Source organism: Myiozetetes cayanensis, unplaced genomic scaffold (assembly GCF_022539395.1).
Source record: "Myiozetetes cayanensis isolate MyiCay16 unplaced genomic scaffold, myiCay2020 scf4, whole genome shotgun sequence".
Classification (NCBI taxonomy): domain Eukaryota; kingdom Metazoa; phylum Chordata; class Aves; order Passeriformes; family Tyrannidae; genus Myiozetetes; species Myiozetetes cayanensis.
In genome coordinates this window covers 1,184,583-1,205,865 of record NW_026087631.1, presented here as the reverse complement: position 1 = coordinate 1,205,865, position 21,283 = coordinate 1,184,583, and the positions used below count along the sequence as shown (strand labels likewise).

Genomic DNA, 21,283 nt, shown 5'->3' with positions numbered 1-21,283 from the left:
AAGCCGGGCCCCCCAAAGCTGAGCTCCCTAAAGCCAGGCCCCCCAAAGCTAGGCTCCCCAAAGCCGGGCCCCCAAAGCTGAGCTCCCTAGAGCCCAGGCCCCCTAGCTGAGCCCCACAGTTGGGCCCCAAGGCCGGGCCCCCTGCAGAACCGAGCTGCCTAAAGCTGAGCCCCCAAAGCTGGAGCCCCCAAGGCCGGGTTCCCAAGCTGGAGCCCTCCCAGGCCAGGGCTCTCAGGCCGCGCTGGGGCCCGGCCGCAGCGCCCTCGGGCGGGGCCGGAGCCGCTCCCACACGGCCGGCAGGGCCGGCGCGCCTGGGCCCCGCTGCCGGCGCTCGGGGCCGGGCCGGGCGGAGGAGGAGCGGCAGCGGCAGCCGGAGCGGGGCCGGGCCGGGCGGAGGAGGAGCGGCAGCGGCAGCCGGAGCGGGGCAGTCTCTCGCCGCCATGAGCGCCGGGCAGGCCGCGGGGGAGGCGGCGGCCCCGGCGCTGCCCAGGGCGCTCTCGGCGCTGTTCTACGGGACGTGCTCGTTCCTCATCGTGCTGGTCAACAAGGCGCTGCTCAGCGCCTACAGGTGAGCCCGGGCGGTCCCTGCCCCGGGGCAGCGCTCCGCAGCCGGGCCGGGGTCCCCGCTGAGCACCCGCGGAAGGCCCGGCCCGACCCGGCCCGGCAGGCCCCGCTCCCCGCTGTGGCCCCGAGGGTCGCGGCGCCCCGGGCACCCTGCGGGGGACAGCGGGGACAGAGCCTACCCCGGCCCTGCTCCGAACGGACCTGCTGCGGGCCTCCTGCTCTGGAGCTACAGCCAGAAATGAAACGTGAACCTGGTACAATTGCTTAACCGTACATGCTGAGGGACTCTTTGACCTGGGGGGGCTGATTCCCGTGTGGAGTCGTTGTGATGATGGGCATCGTGTCCCGCTGTGCAAAGAGACTGCATTAACTGCAGACCTCTCACTCTTCCCATTCCCAGCTAGGGAAACAGAGGACCTTGAGTGTTCCTCTCCGATTCGTACTTGCCAATCTGGATTAATACTTGGACTTGGATGATTCTTGTGGGTCCCTTCCAACTCGGGGTATTCTGTGACTGCCCTGTGGCTGTGATTTTTCTCACCATTAATATATTTTACTTAAAATACTTGCTGTGGTTTAGCTCATTATGAACAAAATCAGAACAAGAGAACACAAAAGGAAAAAGAAAAGTTAAAAAGCCAACTGGCTGTTATTTTCTAATGTTCATCGCTATTGGAGCACACAGGAACTGTATATAACATCTCTCAGAAAGGATACACGGGGCAAGTTGAGATTTTGGGTTGTAGTGGCTTCTACCATACAAACTGGAGCTCCCTGTAAGTCCCTGGCATGTGTTTAGCACATCCGTGACAGAAAATCAAGGACAGTATGTCCATCTAAATTTTGTACAGAGAGCTTACAGCAATGCTGGGAATGTTTAGGGCTCTGCAATCCACAGATGTCTGGAGGAATCTGTGTAATACAGGTGAGTGAAGTCTCCATGTTTAGATGGACTGACTAAGGGCTACACAAAATACAGTTCAGGTGTCACATGATTGTAAAACGAAGTCTTGGTGTTTCTTCTGCCTTTTTTTTTGCATAATACCTCCATTTTCCTGAATCTCTTTCTACTTCTGGCTGCTCCTAACCCCTTCTCTGTGTCAGGACTCAGAACCATTTTTGTTTCTCTTGCCAATCCTTTGTTCCCACCCCAGTTTCTGGTGCATTTCCTGGTGGCTTCTGTGACAGTGGAAAGTTACAGAGCCTGTGGGGAATGTGTGTTCTCCTTAGGCATTCGTCAGTACAGATAGATGTGCACAGAGAATGAAATGGGGTTTATTTTGTGTGACTGTCCCTGACACTGCGCTCTAGGACAATGCCACATGGCTCTTGGAAGGCTGCAGGAGCTTTCACATCTGGGGAGCTCCTTCACCCACGACTTTTGGGCTGAGAGGCTCCAGACACTGCTGGTTATGGCATAAAGCAGCCATCCAACGCAAATAACTTCTTTGCTTGTATTTCAGTGTGCAGATGGAGAATGGCCACTTACTGCCATACTGGGATTAGTTTTAACTTGATGTCGATTTGGTGGGGGGAATGGAGGCCCTCGGGCTTTTCAGGTGTTCTGCTGAAGTTTCTGCCTTCCTAACTTTTGAGTATCTGAATCCAGGGATATCCAGGGACCTGTGGTGTGGATACTAATTAGTATTATTAATATAATTAATATTATTAATGTAATTAATATTATTAATATTACTAGTAATTAGTTCCCTAGAACTAAGAGTCTTGTGTTCAGGGAAGTGCAGGCTGGTCAGTCTCACCTCAGTGAGCAGATCCTCCTGGAAACCGTGCTAAGGGACATGGAAAATAAGGAGGTGACTGGTGGCAGCCAACGTGGCTGCACGAAGGGAAATCACGGCCTGACAAATTTGGTGGCCTTCTGCAACAGGATTACAGCAGTGGTGGAGGGGGCAAGGGCAACAGATGTTATGTACCTGGACTCGTGCAAAGCATTTGACCACATCACATCCTTGTCTCTTGGAGAGACAGGGATTTGATGGATGGACCACTGGGGGATAAGGAATTGGCTGGATGGTCACAGTCAAAGAGCTGCAGTCGACAGTTCGGTGTCCAAGTGGCGACCAGTGATGAGGGTTGTCCTCGGGGACAGGTGCTGGGACTGGCACCGTTTGACATCTTTGTTGGTGACGTGGAGGCAGGGATCAAGTGCACCCCCAGCAAATTTGTGTAGGAAAGGGATGACACCCAGAGGGACCTTGACAGGCTTGAGAGGTGGGCCTGTGTGATCCTCATGAAGTTCAGCCAGGACAAGTGCAAGGTCGTGCCCCTGGGTTGAGGCAATCCCAGGCACACGTTCAGACTGGGAGGAGAATGGATTCACACCAGCCCTGGGGAGAAAGACTTGGGGTTTGTGAATGAAAAGCTTAATATGAGCTGTCAGTGTGTGCTTGCAGCCCAGAAGGCCAGCCACATCCTGGGGTGCATCAAAAGGGGCATGAGCAGCAGGTCGAGGGAGGGGATTCTCCCCCTCTGCTCTGATGAGACCCCACCCAGAGGGCTGTGTCCAGGTCTTGGACCCCCAACCAAGAAAGACACTGACCTGTTGGAATGAGTCCCCAGGAGGGCCACTGAGCTTGTCACAGGGCTGGAGCACCTGTGCTGTGAAGGCAGGCTGAGGGAGTTGGGGTTCAGACTGGAGAAGATTCTGAAACCTTATTGTGACCTTCCAATACCTCAAGGAGGCTGCAAGAGAGCTGGAGAAGGACCTTTCACAAAGGCGTGTAGTGGCAGGAAAAAGGGGAATGGCCTTAAGCTGAAAGAGGGCAGGTTTATATTGAAAATAGGAAGAAAATCTTTACTGTGAGTTCTTTACTAGAACAGGTTGTCCAGAGAGGTTGTGGACTCCCCATCCCTGGAGCTGTTCAAGACCAGGCTGGATGAGTCTCTGGGCACCCTGGAGTAGTGGAAGGTGTCCCTGCTAATGGCAGGGAGTTGGAACGAGGTGATCTTTATGGCCCCTTCCAATCCAAGCTGTTTTATGGTTCTGTCCATGGTTTCAGCTAAAGCTAACTGAAGTGTTATGGTAGTTACAAACGTCCCCCAAACTATTAGCAGTTCAGAACTGACGACCTGTGCATTTCCAATATTATTTGGATTGTGTTTTGCTGCATAAATAAAATATTAGGACTCCAATAAGTGTAGTTGTGAGCTCTTCTGAAACGCAGGCCGCTCATTCTGTCAGTTGTTAACTTTGGTATTAAACTTTTTTTTTTTCTAATTATTTTTTTTCCCGTTTCTCAGTACTAAATATCTGTTAATGTTTTTCAGCTTCCCATCACCAGTGTTTCTTGGAATTGGACAGGTATGTTCACAAGTAAAGTATACTTTAAGTATTCATTATTTTGTAAGCTAAATTAGTGGTAATAGAGATAGATTTTAGAGGCCAAATTCCCAGTTATGCTGAACTGCTTGTCTTCTGGATTAGATAGACTATAAGGAACTGTAATTTGCTTTATGGAGAACAGGGAAGTTGTAAGTTCAAGTCAAAATTATTGCCTGAAAAGACTCACATAAAAGACTGGAAATGCCATTTATTTCCCCTTGCAAAGTTCAGTAATTAAGAGATCAGACCTTTAAAACTGTCAAGGTTTGTTCTAGAAAGTGCATATATCCTGTGAAAGCACTTGAGCATCTGTGGATTATGTGGGGAGATATTGCCCCTCTTGGTAGCAAAACCAGGTATTTCCTCATAAATACCTCCCCCATTTCCTAGCAGTTTTCCAACAGCACCAGCACGAAATTTTGATTCGCTGTTGTTTTACTTGCCTGTGGGCAAGTCTCAGAACTGCAGCAGAAATGTTTTTATTACTTTTGTTGTCGGTAGGCATCGTAATAAAACCAAAGTTCAAGCGTTTGCAGTCGTGGTCCGTAAAGAAGAATGTGTGACTGCAGAAGGATCACTTGGAAAGATGGAGCCCTGAAGCAAGTTGTTTTTGTTTAGGCAAATATATTTTAGAGAGGGTTTGCTTTCTGCCAAGGTTGCATGCCAGGGGGTGGTGAGGAGGAGGCTAAAACAGGGTACTACAAGCCTGACATCTCTGCTGTTTGGTGCTGGAGACAGTAAAATGTCTTGTAAAGTCTTTGTGAAGTGGGAGAGGGAGTTTTACACATCCAGACTGCTCAAGGAACCACAGATCATGTTTCAGTGGAAGACTAGAAAATGCAGCAATAATTCATGTGATGTTTGTTTCACTGCAGAACCTAAGACTTTATGGCATTTCCATTTTTTTTCTTGACTGATCCCTCCAAGATTTCCCTGAACACTTTGTATATAGTATATAGTCTGCAGAACATGACTCCACTGCATCCTCTAGATAGTCAACTAGTGTGCTTTTGTGTAAGGAAGATTTTACCTTTTTTTTGACTCCCTGGGGACAGCATTAACACTTGTGATGTCATGTGTGATTGCTAAGATGTTCTTCTTCATTCTGTCTGTATCTTTATTATTTCTTCCTGATATTATCTACAGACTGATCCATGCACTATCACTGTCTTGCACTACCAAAAAAAAAGCTTTAGGAGTGGTTTTGCAGACTAAACAATTGTTTGAGTAAAACTCTTATGGTTAATCTGGGATTGTACCCTATTTTATTTATTCAGCTCCCTCTCAGCATGCATTGTTTCACAGAGTGCCACTAACTTTCTTCAGACAGGAAAGTGCATGTGTATATTTTACTTTTAGATAAATAGCTGGCAAAAGTGATAAAAATAAAGTTATTTCAGTTTTTTAATTGCATGCTGTGTTGTTCTTTGAGAGAAATACGCAATAAGTAGCATTTGTTAGTTGCATGTAAAGATTTTGTCTTTGAAGCAGTTCTTTCATTCGTACTTTACAATTCTGCTCTTACACGACTTCTTGTTTTTTCTTTTTGTTTAGATGGCAGCCACTATACTTATCTTGTATGTGTCAAAACTAAATAATATTGTTCACTTCCCTGATTTTGACAAAAGTATACCTGTGAAGGTAAGAATTACATATGTCCTGATATTAATAGGAAGAAGTTATTTCTTATAGTGGCATTCTTTCTTAGGCAGACCCCAAAAAAATTACATTTCCTTGTCAAGTGGGATTATTTGTGTCTTTTTTTTCATTTAATATTGGATTTGATAATTTTAAATTCTTTGCAATATTCTTGAGTGCTTGGGCTGTAGAGATAAGCTCTGTTTGCAGAGGAATCTGGTGGCATTTTGTTATGGAGTAGATGGGAAAGGGTGCTGTACCTTTATACAGCTGGATGAACTCCCTCTTATTCCTGAAGTGTTTTTCTGCCTGTGTGCACCTCTCTGTGGGATCAGTGGGAGATAAGAGTTGGTGACAGACTTTTGAACTCAGCATGAAGGGAGAAGGGCTGCTTGGGAGTCTGAATGGAGCGTGTGATGAAACAGTGTGATAAAAAATGCCCACTGAAAATACTGTGGGTAGCAGCTAGCTGCACTGGACAGACCCTCAGTGTACATGATCTAAAGAAGCAGGACAGAGCAAATACGAGAGGCTCTCCTATCACCTCAGTTTGGGAACTAGGATGTGAAGTGACTGCAGCAGTGATCCTTGCAGATTTTTGCATCAGTATGCAATGTTGCTGGGGTTTTTCTCTGATGCATTAGCCCCTGTATTTAGGTCTTGTTGCATGGTGTAGGTTGGGGTTTGCTCAGAGGCACAGACATGGTTTCCAGCTCTGCTGCAGGGCTCAGATATTGTGTCTCTTCAGGCCAGCATCTTCATTGCAGAATCTTGTCTAATCAGTGTGAGGTTTTCTATGGACATTTTGCAGACTTGTTCATTCTCGATGCACGCTGAAATCACTGGCATTTCTGCATGTAAAAGTCTTGGAGGAAAATCTGTGGTGTCAATCATAAAATGGACAACCCTGCTTTATTCCAGAATAAGAAAGAAGGAGGTTTCCCAGTGGATAGCTTTGAGTTCTGCGTACAAACAACTTACTGAGACCTGGAGAAGTTTTTTCCCTCCACTTGCCCCAGTCCCACTGTGCTCCCTCTCTGCTGTTGTGCTCCCTCTCCACTTTACTGTCAGGACAAAGGCATTAACAGAGTACAGCACCCATTTTCTTTATCCTAATATCTGTCCTTTGGAAGACTTCCCTGGATAGACTGGGAGCAGTCAGCACTGTAGCTGTAGCAATATTGCATATTGCTTGTAGTGCTGGATCTGACTAGTCACAGTGAATCAGCAGGATTGCTCATTGCTTATTTCTTTACTTTTTAAAGAACCCTTAGGCCAGCTCTTCATCCTTCTGACAACTTCTGCTTTGACACTGAGATAATCATTACTTTTCACTCCTGAAATGGTTTATGCCCTCAGTGCTTTCAGCTACAGTTTTAGAGTAGTGAAGTGCTTACTTTAGCTATGAAGCTTTGGAGTTCTTGACCCTTTTTAAGTATATGATTTACTTATCTCTGGTGTTGTGCTGGATGTTGTCATTTTGTCTTTATAATGGATGAATTTCAGAGGACTGATAATATAATGTACACTCTGTTTTCAGCCTATAAATGAAATAAACCAAAATGTTCCAAAAAAAGTCTGCAGAAGAGCTAGTGCATTATAAAATTTTCGCAAACTTTTGTTGACAAGCTGAATATTTATTGTTACTTATGCTCCTGATGTCTTTATAGTCCTAACTTTTACTGCTACTTTCACTTAAAAGTTAACTTCAGTTAGCTACAGTTAACTTTTACTTCACATTTCTCCTGGCTGTAAAAGAAATGCAGAATTTTTAACGTAGATAAGATGCAGCCCCCACTTCTCTGTGTGCTTCTCCAGCAGACCGTGTTTTGTCTCCTGAAGCTCGTGTAGGAACAGCAGCAGTTATTAGGGTAGAGGTGTGTTTTGTCTCCCTGCCATTCCGGCTCCATGTGACTGACAGTGAGTGGGACTCCCTGTACACACTACCTTTGTACCCATTGATTGCTTCGGTTGGTTTTTATCTTCTGCAAATGCCAGCCTCACCCCTCCTCTGGTACTGCAATTTTCCTGTAAGCGGAAAATGAACAGCCTTGATTTGCAGCTGATTATTGCGTGGAGATCCCTGGCTTCTTGTACATTTTCTTAAGGCCTTGAAGTCCTGTTATTTTTTTTCTCTGTACTGTGTTACAGATCATATGTTTCTGTGCGAGTCAGTCTCTTTATGCTAGAAGCTGGGATGGGTAAAGTTTAATTTACCCCTAAATACTTATCTTTCCTCTCTGATATCTTGCATAGCATGGTTTGTTGGGTAGATCTGAAATGTTGTAACTTCCAGGCATACTGATATATGTGGAGTCTATAGAGAAGCCCAGCATACTTACAGTTTATAATTGTTTCATGCCACCTGTTCACTTGCCTATGTAGCTACTGTTATTAGTATTTATACCTAAAATTAAATGTTAGAATGGGTATTAATCTGGGGATTATAGTAATTAAAATAAAACTGATGAACATTTACTCTAAATGGAGTCTAAGTCTTATTACAGGTAGACTGCCATTCTTTTAATAAATCATTGGAGCTGTGGTTGTGAATGGTCACATAAATGTGAGCTGCAGATGAGTTTGCAGCATAGTCACCATTCTTTTCCCCTTAAAAAACCCCCTCTTTCTTGTTAAAAGTACATCTGATATATGGGTACCAAATACTATGACGTGAAGTTTCTCAGCAGGGCTTCAACACAAAATAATCTGAGTTGTGCTTTTAATTTTATCACAGTTGTTTCCTCTGCCTCTGATTTATGTTGGAAACCACATAAGTGGATTATCAAGTACCAGGAAACTCAGGTACAGTAAATGGAAGTTATAAGTAGACTGTTTGGATTTTACCCTTTTCTCTTGTGAGGTAAAAAATCAACACTAAAGAAGAGCACTGGGTAGGGCCTTAAATGCATGTGGTGCCTGTCTGTCTGTCTAAACCCCTTATGCTGTTAGGAAGTTCTTACCCAATCATTTGGCCTGTTTACAAGCTGTCTGCTTCTTTTAAAAGGAGCTTAGCCAGGCCTGTACTGCTATAAAATCACAGCTCTTCTGTGTGACCATGAAAGAGCTTCCACTTTCCCCTCACACCCGAGTGTCCAGCTTTTCATGGGCATCCTAACCAGAGAGTTGGAAAACTCTTAAGGTGTTTCTGAAGGAAGAAGCACAAGGTAAAGATTTGTAGGAATCACCAAGAGATGGAACAAGTAGTGGGTGGTGGGGTGGTCGTAGAGTCCTGCTGAGCCCGAAAGGAGGTTGTTGGGGGGCAGTGCTGAAGGGCACCCGGACTCCTGCGTGCCTGTAAGCATGGATTCTGAGAGTTGCTTCCATGCTGGTGCTAAAAAGGTGCAAGTCACGTAGACAGCATGCTATAATAGATTGAATGACCAGATCTCCTCTGGAAGAGGAATGCAGAAGCATGATGGCTGCATCAGGACCAGAGGATGCAGCACTGCCCTTGTGGTGGGTTTTTATGCGTTATTGCAGCCTCCTAGGGATTTGGTTGCAAGCTAAACCAAAACAGGGAATTTTGTAGGTTGATTGCATTTCCTAGCTTTGAGAGAGATGCTGGGAAAGAAAATAGAATTACAGAATCACGGAATTGTCAAGGCTGCAAGAGACCTTTAAGATCATGAAGTCCAACCATCGATCCAGCCCTACCACTGTAAGCCCTAAACCACTAAACCATATCACTCAGAGCCACATCCAGATGCCTCTTGAGCACCTCCAGGGTTGGTGACTCCATCACCTACCTCCCTGGGTGATCCATTTCAATGCCTGACCACCCTAACAGTAAAAAAATATGTTCTAATATCTAATCTGAATCTCCCCTGTCTCAGTTTCAGGACATTTCCACTTGTGCTCTCACTACAACCTCCTTTTAGGCAGTTGTAGACAGCAACAAGGTCCTCCATGTATTCCTTTTAACTTGTTTACATTTCTTTTTATTGTTTACATTTCTGTTTATTAATTCCCTATAATTAGGGAATTAATTTTCTCTAGCTAGGGACACTAGATGCCTGATTCTGTAGCTTGATGTTTTATGCATTCAGAAGTTGTTCCACTGAAGCGACTGCTCAGGGAGACATAAAGACTTAGGGAGCACTGTCACTAGTAGCACTTCAGCCATTGGGAATATGAAAGTAGTTTCAGTCCTGTAAAAGTTTGATTTGTGGGTTTTTCTTTCTCTTTTCCCCTGGCTGTAATTTTAAATGTTTGGTATGGTGTTCTAAACATAAGTGCACTATCTCCCTCTCCCATGGCTGATACACCTCTCTTAGATTTGCAATTCATAATTAATTTTTATAACAGAAGAGTAAAAATGGCTGCAGTGTTTCCACCATTAAGTTTTTGTTACAGCGCACTGTGTTACAATATGTGACATTTGTTTATGTTGTGGAATTCTCCAGCTTGTTTGGGTTGTCTGGAAGGTGTAGATGATCCAGTGCAGAACTGAAAAATATCTGTTGTAAACTGATTAAACTCTGTGTTAGGATTTGTGTCGTTTATTAATGCAGTTGGTATTAGCTATCCTAAGCAGAGGATTAATTGGTCCATATGGTCTTGCTGTCAGATTTCCAGAGCCAGATGCAAGTGTTTTCTCAATCACAAAGGTTTCCAACTGCATTGCTTCATGAAGGTCAACAATATGTTGCTCAAAAGTGACAGTTTGGTAGTTGCAGCTGGTCCCACCTTTTGTGTTTGTTGTACTTGCCCTGATTTTTTTTTGTCATGGATTTGTTTGACTTTTTTAAAAGGTACATCTTGTTTGCTAAGCATGTTTTCTTTGTATTTTATTTCTGCTACATGTTTTCAGAGACAGGTTTATTGCCTGTCCTCTAAGTTTATAACAGAAATAATTTTTACTTAACCCTGCCCATGCATTTTGCAGAAAAAAGTATTTCATGGGGTTATGCTAAGTAGAAAATATCTATTAAATTCCATTTCACTATGGGGTTATGCTGTTTAGTAGAAAATATCTATTAAATTCCATTTCACTGCTGCAGAGGGACCTTTAGAAGGTAGCCAGTTGCACTGGCTTACGCATTATCAAAGTTGTTACTTTTCAATGACTTGGTTATCTTATCTGTGTCTAAGGTCAGACTGATGCTAAGTGACTGGATATTTGGTTTGTTTCTTTACTACTGGACTAATGGTTCCATCCTCTGTTTATTAAAATAAGAATTAGAACATAAGAATGTTGTTAATCTGACATTATGCTTGGATTTTTATTTTGTTTTTTTTGACAGTTTGCCGATGTTTACAGTGCTCAGGAAGTTTACCATTCCACTTACTTTACTGCTGGAAATCATCATACTTGGGTGATCCTTTTTGTTTTGTTTTGTTTCGTTTTGTTTTCATTTAAGACACCTTTATTTTAGATCATATCAAATGGATTACTTCTGACAGCTCATCAGAATATTGAGTGAGTGATTTTTACTGATAGAGAAAAGGAAAGAAAGTGGGTCTATGTTACTTTTTTTGAAGACACAGATAGATAGATTTTAGTGAATGCAGAAAAAAAATAAGCTTACTTTCATTTGCACATCTTACTCTCTTGGCTGTTGCACAGGATTTAGGTAAGCAGACACAACTCAGACACTTTTGGGTTGTGTTTGTGCCCCGTCTGGATGGCCCCTAAGCTGCAGACTGCTTCAAACAGACAAGTCCTTGTGTCTCAAAACAGTGATGATAGTACAAACACATCTTATTTTGTCTAGAACTTCGTGGTTCTATCCAGTAGCTGATGGTGGGTTAAGATGAAGCCACAAGGGGAAAAACAACCTTCTGGAAGCTGAACCCAGGCACCAAGAGAGTGCATCAAGGGAAAAGGTTTCCAGAAAGCCCCCAAGTAGAGTGTCATCTCCATCTGGCTGAAGCAGCAGTTGATCAGTGTGATTCATATTCCTAAAGGACTCCAGAGAGTCTGTGCAGGTTTATGTCAGGCTTTGAAAAACAGTCAAGGAGTGGCTTGTTACTGTTGAGAGTCATTATGGTCAAAGAGTTAATTGTCTAGAGCCTGCATACAGCTTTATTGCTGGGACAGTGGTCCACACGTGGGCTCCTTGAACACACAAGATTTCTCCAAAAGCATTTTTCAAAGAACATTGTACATTTTGTTTTGGTGGATCTTCTCTCTCAGGTGAGCCTGACAGACTAAGGACTGGGGAGATGTCTGCAAGACATATTACATATGGTGCAGAAAATGAGTACTTAAGACATTTGCAAATAACGTAGATAGGAAAAAAACCCAGTTTTACTTTATGCTTTTCACTACTTTGTGGCAGTACTGTGGTAGTAAAGAATATCATAAGCTCTGTGCTTTCCCTTTCAAGTACAAAGTTTCAGTTTGACTTCCAAATAAGTATCTATTTCAAAACCAGTGCAGATAACGTGCTGTACAGCAACTTCCCCAGGAAAGGTGATATGAAAAACTACGTGAGAAACATGCAGTGATTTTCCTTTTTTGGATTGCTGCAAGACACTGAAATATGTCCAATATACATTAAATTAGTTTATTCCAGTGCTTTTACTTTAAACCTTTAATATTTACTTCTGTAATTATCTAGTAGCTCACAGTGCTTTTTCAATCTCTGTTCTCAGGGCCAAGGTCTGACAGCGTGGCACATGGTCAATCACGTTGCTTCTGTAAGGTTATCAAGACTTTGCCCTCCTGTTGAATGTTCTGTGATTACTAATTGCTTTGAAGCTTTTCAGGCAGACAACCATTTAATGTCCTCTTCAAATAATGCAGATGTGAACTGTCTGAATTTTTGCCTACAGGAAACGGTACCCACTGAGTATCATAGTCAGCGTATTTGCCATCATTCTTGGGGCTTTCATAGCAGCTGGGTAAGGCTTCGGTCTGTTTTATGAATCCATGTTATGAGGGGAGGAAAAACAGAAGGGATTTTTCCTTGCTTAGTTCCAAGTAAACCTAGGTTGAGATCAGTTACTCTGGAATAAATTGATTTGTAAAATCTCTCTGCTGACATCATTGGGAGGTGCAGGAGTACAAAGGGGAAATTTTGATTCCTGCTGAAAGTATTTGGGTGCTTCTTTTTTCACCTCTAGGTTTTCCATGTTTGCAGGATCATAAATGAAGCAGGTTAAAGCTGTGTGAGGAATGTTGCTTTTATTTCATGGTATCAGTGTATTTTAGTATTCTTAGAAAAAAATATGTTCCTGTCCTGGATAGAAAGACTTATTTTTTTTTGGTTGTCAGATATTGCCTATATTTTTAATCACTTTGAATAAGCTCAATTATGAGATTAAGTTCACAAAGCATTTATATGCTGTTGTCCTGTGTTTTCATTCTGTTTGAATATTCCTTTACCTACTTGGAAATGTCTTGGGTTTTTTTGTTTTTTCTTGGCTTTGCTGTGTACAAGGGTAAATAATTTCCATGTGATGTGACTCAGATAGAACCATGTGCTGTTAAGTGAGTTACCCTATATCCATGAGGTAACTAGTCAAAACAGAAAGGATGACAATATGTCTGACCTGACTGTAAAAAACAGTCAGACTTTATTCCATAGCTACTTTCTGTATTAAAAGAAATAGGTATACTCAGTATACTCATTAATAATTGGACGGGTTGTCAGGGTTGAGATGGGTGGAATTTTTCACTGAATTAAAATGGAACATTCCCTGTCACTTTCACACTGACTACTGGGAGTTCCCCAGTGACTCATTTGTGGTGATCCTGTGACTGGAGAAATGTAAAGTACTTTGACTTACAAAGAATGCTTGAAGCAAAACCTGTGACTCGCTGGAGTTCTCAGGATTTGCATATCCTCACTTACAGTGTCCCTCTGGGTAATCAAGGCTTATTTACAGTATGTTTGCTTATTTACAATATAGTATTTCTTTCCCAGGTCTGATCTGTCTTTCAATCTGGAGGGCTATATCTTTGTGTTGCTAAATGATATCTTCACAGCAGCAAATGGAGTTTACACAAAGCAGAAAATCGATCCAAAGGTAACTTTGGGGTGATTGGATTGAGTTTAACATTATGACAGTATGATAACAGTGGGTTACTTGTTACATAATTTTATGTACTTACAGTTATGAACTCATAAACAGTTTCATTTCACATCTCAGCTGATATATGAATCTTTAATACAGAACAGCCTGGGAAAATTTGTTATTTGAATCACTGTCCAGGCTTAGGTAAACAAACAGTATATTTTAGTTTCTCTCAAGTCTACTAGGCAGAGTTTGTAGTTACTTTAAAATCTTGCTTTAGGCTAAAAATAAAATTAATCCAAGCCATAAGCAAATCATTTACCTGTGAATTTGATATATATTTATATAAGGAAGATGATTTTTTGACTAGAAATGTACTTTAAGTGGCATTTATGTAAAACAAACAAAGACCTGAGTCAATAAACACAATAACTTATATTTTTTTGGTTATCTAAAAGCAAGTCTGCACCGAAGCCAGGTATGCCAAGGAATTAAGTGATACCCAGTGCTGTGAAACGTAACAAGCCATAGCAAAGAGCAGTCTGGGAGATGCTGGATAGAGGTTTTGTTTCTGACTCCTGTGGCTCAGTCCATACACTGCAAATATATACCTTCTAATAATCTCAGACAGCACACTGATTCCAGACTGCATTTTGGTTTATGAGCAGCACTCAGCAGCCTCAGTAGTTTCATTGTAAAGCAGGAGAGAGGCTGGAGAGATTTGCAGTGTAGCATGGCTGAATCTGGAGGAAGGGAAGGCTGCTTTGTCACTCTCCTAATCTCCTGCCTTTGTGCCAAGCAAGTTAACCAGCAGGATATATGGCATCCCTCAAGTTGCTTAAGGTCACAATTAGCAATGATTACAGAGCTCCATCTAGGAGTCGGACTTCATTCATCTTCCTGTCACGTGTTTTCATGGTTAATTTGCAATAGGTAGAATGAGGAATACCTTGGCCAGGCAGAGGCTTATGTGGAGTCCTAAACTAAGCAGTTCTGGACCAGTGCTTTGGGAAGTTTCTGACTGGCTGGCATTGTGTAGACACTGTCCAAGGTATAACAGAGCAGTAAAATCTGCTGAGTGTACAGACAAAGTGACTGAAGTGGAAATTAACTGCGAAATTAGTACAAAACAGTGAACCCAAGGATCACAAGGCTCTGTTTTAAACTAAAATCTATTATGTCCTGTCTGCTCATTGACAGTAATCTCAGGAAGATTGCCACAGTCATTGTAGTATTTTGCTCCCAAATGGCTTGTAGTTTCAAACACCATGTTTCATTTTTCACAGGAGCTGGGAAAATACGGTGTCCTGTTCTATAATGCTTGTTTCATGGTGGTTCCAACAGTTATTATTAGCTTTTCTACTGGAGACTTTCAGCAGGTGAGTAGCAGTATTGCATATCTCAGACTGATAACTTCATTTAGTTCAGGTTTTTTTCACTTGGGAAATGAGTGGGCTTTTTCTTTGTTTCTAAAGAGGTTTCTAACTACCTTTGTGTTATTGACTAGTATATGAAAAGTGTGACTTGGACTTGCCCTTCACAGTAAGAACTTGTGATTATTCACTTCAGAAGAAGGTGAATTTGTGTGGTGGTCCTCATGTGAGGCTTTGTTTAAGAACTAATGCATGGGAAAAATAAAGAGAGTGCTGTGGCCACTGGCTGATTTCGGGCAAGCAGCTTAATGCTCAGTTACCTGAAGAGAATAAATATATATCAGAGGGATCCAGTTTGCCTGTTGTGCATTGCCCTGGCTTGGTCACTCAAAAAAAAAAAAAAAAAACCCTGTAAAATGATGCAGGTAACCAGTGTCAGTGTGACACACCGAAATTTAATCACAGAAGAAAGGGAGAAAATGGAGGAATACTGATGAAAAGCGAGGAAATGATTGTAGATAACACAATTATTCTTCAGCTTTTCAGGCCAGCTTTTATCCTAGGAGAACTTACTGCCTTGCTCCATCACAGACAATGCACAGCACATGTCTTTTGCCAGTCAAAACATCAGTACCTTGCCTGTATGATAAGGACATTGCTTCTGCTCCTCTAGCTAGTTCTGGAATTACAGCTACCACGCCTCATGCAGACTGTAGTTTTTGAGTGTCCCAGGTATTCTCTTCTCTTTCACCAGCTGGCTCACTATGTGGACAGTTAAATGCATTGAACTGCTTCCAGCAGTAGTAATTCATAATTTTAGTATGAATTCGTAATTTTAGTATGAATTAAATGTATTTGTGATTTTGCACATTTTCATAGTAAGCATGTTTTATGTGTTTACAGCTGATTATATAGCATGTAATTCTCTCTCTTTTTTTTTTTTTTTTTTTTTTTAATAGGCAATACATTTCCAGCAGTGGACAAATTTCTTATTTCTTTTTCAATTTGTTCTTTCCTGCTTGTTGGGGTAAGGACACAGGCGAGTCAAGCAAGACGTTTTTATGACATTGTTTCCAATTGCAAATCTCAAATGTAGAGACTCACTAATAGGTTATGTTAGAGTTCAAAGAAAAGGGTTTCTTCCCCCCCAGGCTTCTGTTGTGTCTCTTAAGTGTTTCTAATGTTGTAAATAACTGTTTCAGTACTATCTGTGCTGTTGACCTCACAATACAGCGATTGTGCTGTATTTAGCACAATATGATATTTAGCTTTGTAATTTCTGTACTCTCTCCTCTATTTAGATGTTTTGCAGTTATCCCTCAGTATAGGAACTGTTTCAGTGTGTTTGTTCTGTGAAGTAGCTGGGGAAAATGTGGGAGACTCAAAAGCAGTGAGCCTGTTCCCGTTGGAACTGCAGGGTCGAAGGAAAAATAGAACAACAAGCTGCATCGTGTTTTCTCTTCCACGTGTCAGCAACCAAGGGGTCAAACTAATTTCAAGTACTGACATTTAAAAAGCACAGAGAAGAGGGGTGGCTCTGCTAGAGCTCAGGCAGCACATTTTAACATGTATTTTGAATATTCTGGATACCTTATGTCATTAACTTAAAATACAGATCCACAGACTGGGTGGGTTTTAGGGTTTGAAACAGGTGGGATTGAAGATCCCAGAAAAATACTGATCCAGAAAATGTTGAACATCTCAAAGTGTTGCTAAACTTCTGAGCTCCGTGGGAAGAACTTATAAAATTTTCTCTGTTATTTAGGTTTCTCTTGATGTATTCTACTGTCCTATGCAGTCATTACAATTCTGCACTCACAACGACAGTAGTTGGTGCCATCAAGGTGAGTTATGGAGCAGAGGAGGGGAGCAAGAATGCCCAAATAGACAGGGAGGAGCATTGGCTCAGCAGTGATCCTAATTAGACTCTGAGATGGAAAGATCAAAACAAGAGCTAATAGTGAGACACTGCTTGTGCCAAACAGGGTCACACCACAGAGTGGCCTTGTTCTCTTCCACTGAAGCTGACTCCAAAGTATGCTTTAGAAAGCAGTTTATATTTTGTTTTCCTACAAGAATAACTCAAACCACTTTAATTAAAAAATGTATATTTAACAACAGTTCTTCAGGTACTGCCTGCTTCTGTTCTTTATTAGGTTACTGTGTGTTAGTCAGGGTGGCCTGCTGCAAATGCAGGTGAACTGACACAGACCAAGCTGAAGTAAGGAGCATATTCCTTTTTGGTTAACTGCCTCAGCCTCTGTGTGAGCATTTTTGTTCTTGCTGAATGGACTGTTTCATTCTGGTTTATACAAATTCAGGTCAACTTGATCAACATCAAAACATGAATGTCTTAAAAAATTGGTTTCTTGAAAACTCTGTGTCGTTACGGTCGGTTTTCTTTGACACAGTTTAATTTAAAACCAGTGCAGCTTCCTTTGTGTTGATGAGCCCAACATGTCTGAACTGGGAACACCTCTGATTGCCCAGGCACCTTCCTGAAGGCCATTTTGGGGAGAAGCACAGAGCTGTAAAGCTGGAACAGCTTTAGCAAAAGATAAAGCTTATGCAATTATGGGCCAAACACTCTCAGAATCCAAACTAGCTGAGGCATAGGAATAACAGTCCTCATGGTCCTCCCTTGCAGGGGTGACTAAGGAAAACAATACCTCCAGCACAGCAAAATCTGCAGGAGGAGGATGGTACTGCACTTTCTACAGGGGGTGGGTGACAGTTAGAATTTTAACTTTAAACTGTGCCTGTCTGGAACTGGTGCCCAGTGCTTTCAGGGCACATTTGGTTAACAAAGTAAGCAGATGACCCTTTCAAAGTAATAATAAAGGAATCTTATCGTAACTTTGAAGTGTCCTTTTTATGCTTGAGAACCCAAAACTCACTTTTAAGAAATGGGATTTGAAAGGAGCCTCCCAAAGATTATAAAGAAGCATATTTCAAAAGGTGGACATAGCTCCATTTTGCCTAATATCAAATAGCTGACTTTTTTTGGTTTTTAACCCAGAAAGTCCCTCTCAATGCATTTAGAAAGCATGGTGGTTTTATTATTCTGTTTCATTGCTACATTATCCACAAGGCTGAAATCACATGAAAGGAATTTAAGTGCTGATTTTGGGGTGGTCAGTAACAGAATGTATCTATTTTCCTAGAAAAGAAATTAAGTTGATATCACTTAATATTCATGGAGATGAAACCTGAATTAAATAAATACATTATTTTTTTTTTCCTTTCAGAATATATCCATTGCTTACATCGGAATGTTGATTGGTGGAGATTACATATTCTCTATGTTAAACTTCATAGGCCTAAATATTTGGTGAGTGAAACTCCAATAGCCTTTATTTGTTAGGGCTGGAAATTTCCCAGCGAGCTGTAGTTTTATGGGTTGTTTGATCTGATCACCCATTTGGGTGATGCAGTTTTGACCTGATGAAGCACTGCCTCAGGAGGCAAAGCATGTTACAGTTAGACACCTTCTGTCCTGTCTGTTTTCAGATGTTGAATTGAACTGTGGTAGGGTCTTCACTGTGGCAGTATTAGTAAAACCGCGCAGTTTTACTCTGTGGGATAGAATTGATTTTTTTTCTTTTTTAAAGAGCAGCAGTTCTGAGCTGCGAGGCTTCCAGGTAAAAAAAAGCCAAGTGGTGGTGGGAAGTGAGAGAGAACGCTGACTGAATAAGTTGTGCACATTGAATATAAAGTTCTGACTTGTGAGTCGTTACTTTTTGTGCTGGGATGAGCTGTTACCTCTGTGTGTGTGAATCCGTGGTAATTGATCTTTGCCTGCTTGGGGCTGGCTACTCAGAGGGCTTACATAGCTCTGAGGCACTCCTGATTTATGGTAGCTGGTGTTCTTTAATGCTCTGGAAGGAAAGGTAGATACCTGTGGAACGGCATCCATAACATCAGGCTTCTCTGACGCTGCTGTTCATTCCCTTTCCTTCAGCATGGCAGGAGGACTGAGGTACTCATTTTTGACATTAAGAGGAAGCAGCGAGCCTGCACAACCTGGGGATGAAGAGAATGCACTTCCTACCTCAAAGAGTTAGCCAAAGCGCCTGCCTTGAAGGGGACCCAAGATGCAAGTGTGTTTAGCATTGCTGAGAGCTTAAATTGTGATGGAACACATTTGGAACAAGGAAATCTACCTCGACTGTCACAGACCAGCACGAGATTCGTTGGCTCAGAAATACTCTTGCACACCGTGTTTTTTACATACAGACTAGTTTAATTTTAGGGTTTTTTTTTACACCACAAGCCGATTTATAGGAAGGAATGCTATGAGCAAACCTCAAGTTGTGAATTTCTGTGTTTAACTGTGTTTGGGTGCTGCTTGTACTCAGCAAGACCTGTGAGTTCTCTTTCAGTGTCTGCCAGCAGCCTCTTGAGGCAAAACTCGCTGTGAAGACCGTGAAGCCTGATTCACCATTGCCTTATGCCACGTGCAATCCTTACTGTCAGTGAAGAGATGAGAAATCCTGGTGGTTCAGGCTGTTTTCACCTCTGCATTTGCCTTTGTGTAGGTGATACAGAACATAAGGGGCACAGAGGATATGCTCCCCCAGATTGTTTCCTGTGTAAGTGTTGACTAAAAAAATTGGGGATATGTCCAAGTGTGTTCAGTATACATTGTGTAGGCATTCTGTTTCAATCTTTTCCTCATCCTCACGGTGTTCTGCTGCAACTGGCACTGTTGGTATAAGTGAATCCTCGTGACTTGGCAGCGGGATCAAGGAGAGTAGGAAAATGACAGAGGCTTTTTTAATATTTAAAGGTATTTTTGTGTGTGTGTGTGTGTGTGTGTGAGCCAGTACCAAAAAAAGGAAATCTGGTTTTGTTTACGTAAATTTTTCTTTTAAAATCACGATCACCTCCTCTGATATTTTGTCTATAACTGTCTTGCTGCAGAGATGTGATGATACTACGTACAAACATAGTAGGGAGGGGAAGCTGACTGGTGTACGGAAGACTAAATTGTGTTTAAATGAGAAGAAAGGCTCAGTGTCTTGTTGTGTCCTATATATATAGTGAAAGCTTGTCTGGTACTAGTTTATGTTTTAAATTCTGAGTAAGGAATCACTGTAAGCCTGGAGATTGCTAGAGTAGGCACAGCCCGCACTGTGGTGGTCTGAGTTATCATCTGGGACAGTGGCACTGCTCTGTATCTGTATCTCCTTCTTGGAAAATATGGTTGATAATGCTTACTGGTGTCTCTGAGGATAAAGTGTTAGCCTTTGAAAACACCATACAAGCATTGCAGCACTGGAAGACAGCTGAGGAATTAATCTTGTTGATGCTCTCAATTCCCTGCAAGCACAAACTGAGGTTTTTGAAAATAATCAGATCAAAAGAAGATTTTGGAAGACTCTGACGTGGCACCAGCATGGTCTAATGACTTGTTTGATTCCCCCTCTGAATTAAAGCAGAGCTAAATTTGAAAATCATCACTCTGTGTGCAGCACAAGAATGACCAGTCTGGATTAGACTGGGGAAACGTGGGTAGCTCACACCAGAATCTTCAGGGAATGACTGTGCTTCCCACTGCCTGTGTGGATTTGAATGGCAGGTGGAGCAGTGACTGCAGATACTAGAAGTAGAATTTAAGGGCACAGTTAAAGTGAAAAGAGAAATCTGAGCTGTCCCTTTTCTCACAGCTGGCCAGGAGATGTGACTTGCATTTTCTATCTGTTGAAGATCCGGGGAGGGAAAGGTTTGCTGCAAATGTTTTAGAGTTTTTAAAGATTTCCTTTGTCTTTAAAAAGCCTTCAATATTTTTGAGTGTATTCTTTTATAGGACTCCTCTTTTTCCAGATCATCTCTACCTCCACAATCCAAATTATTGAACCTCAACTCTCTGCAGTGAGACAAGGCATTGGAAGGTTTTCATTAATTATGAAATGATTATGAGTGCCATTTGATTGCAATACTGATGAACACACAGTGGCACCTGCTAAACAAGATGTAGTTCCCACCAAGGAACAACCTCCTGTGTGCATTGAATTAATTACTATTTTGCTGTACCTTTTATAAATAAAAAGATGAGGATTACAGTTTTAACAAGGTCTTGGATTTGTGGTTTTTTTTCCTGCACATGTGCTCTCAAGCACATGCACAGCACAAATATTTGCTTTCTCTGTGACCAACTGCTGTAGCATACTCGAAGTAGTCTCATTAGTTCATTCTGTACACCAGTGTGGAAATGACTTTATTTAATTCATTGTTCATGTAATATTTTTGAGGTGCTTCAGAATTAGACCTCTCACCTAAAATGATAGTATTACTCAGAATCATTTTAAAAAAAAATTTAGGTATAACAGCAAGTAGGTACTACCTACAAGGACTAGCAAGTGCTTGCATACTTTCACAAAGCAACTCAGCTTCAGTC

The 21,283-nt window shown here is 42.0% G+C and overlaps 1 protein-coding gene across 3 annotated transcripts; it reads left to right on the top strand.

Annotated features, from left to right (window-relative positions):
* Positions 1 to 388: 388 nt before the first annotated feature.
* Positions 389 to 20,958, top strand: SLC35D2 (solute carrier family 35 member D2). 3 transcript variants are annotated; one of them, XM_050329902.1, is made up of 12 exons: positions 390 to 568; positions 3,853 to 3,886; positions 5,462 to 5,548; positions 8,283 to 8,350; positions 10,792 to 10,863; positions 12,326 to 12,394; positions 13,420 to 13,522; positions 14,797 to 14,889; positions 15,843 to 15,910; positions 16,649 to 16,727; positions 18,132 to 18,214; positions 18,845 to 20,958. In XM_050329902.1, the coding sequence occupies exons 1-12, from the start codon at positions 441 to 443 to the stop codon at positions 18,945 to 18,947; spliced, it is 987 nt and encodes a 328-aa protein (XP_050185859.1). In that variant the 5' UTR covers positions 390 to 440; the 3' UTR covers positions 18,948 to 20,958. The 3 variants fall into 3 exon arrangements, with proteins under 3 accessions (XP_050185860.1, XP_050185859.1, XP_050185862.1); XM_050329905.1 differs by lacking the exon at positions 390 to 568 and adding an exon at positions 778 to 1,489; XM_050329903.1 differs by lacking the exon at positions 10,792 to 10,863 and having other exon boundaries at positions 389 to 568.
* The last annotated feature ends 325 nt before the right edge of the window (positions 20,959 to 21,283 follow it).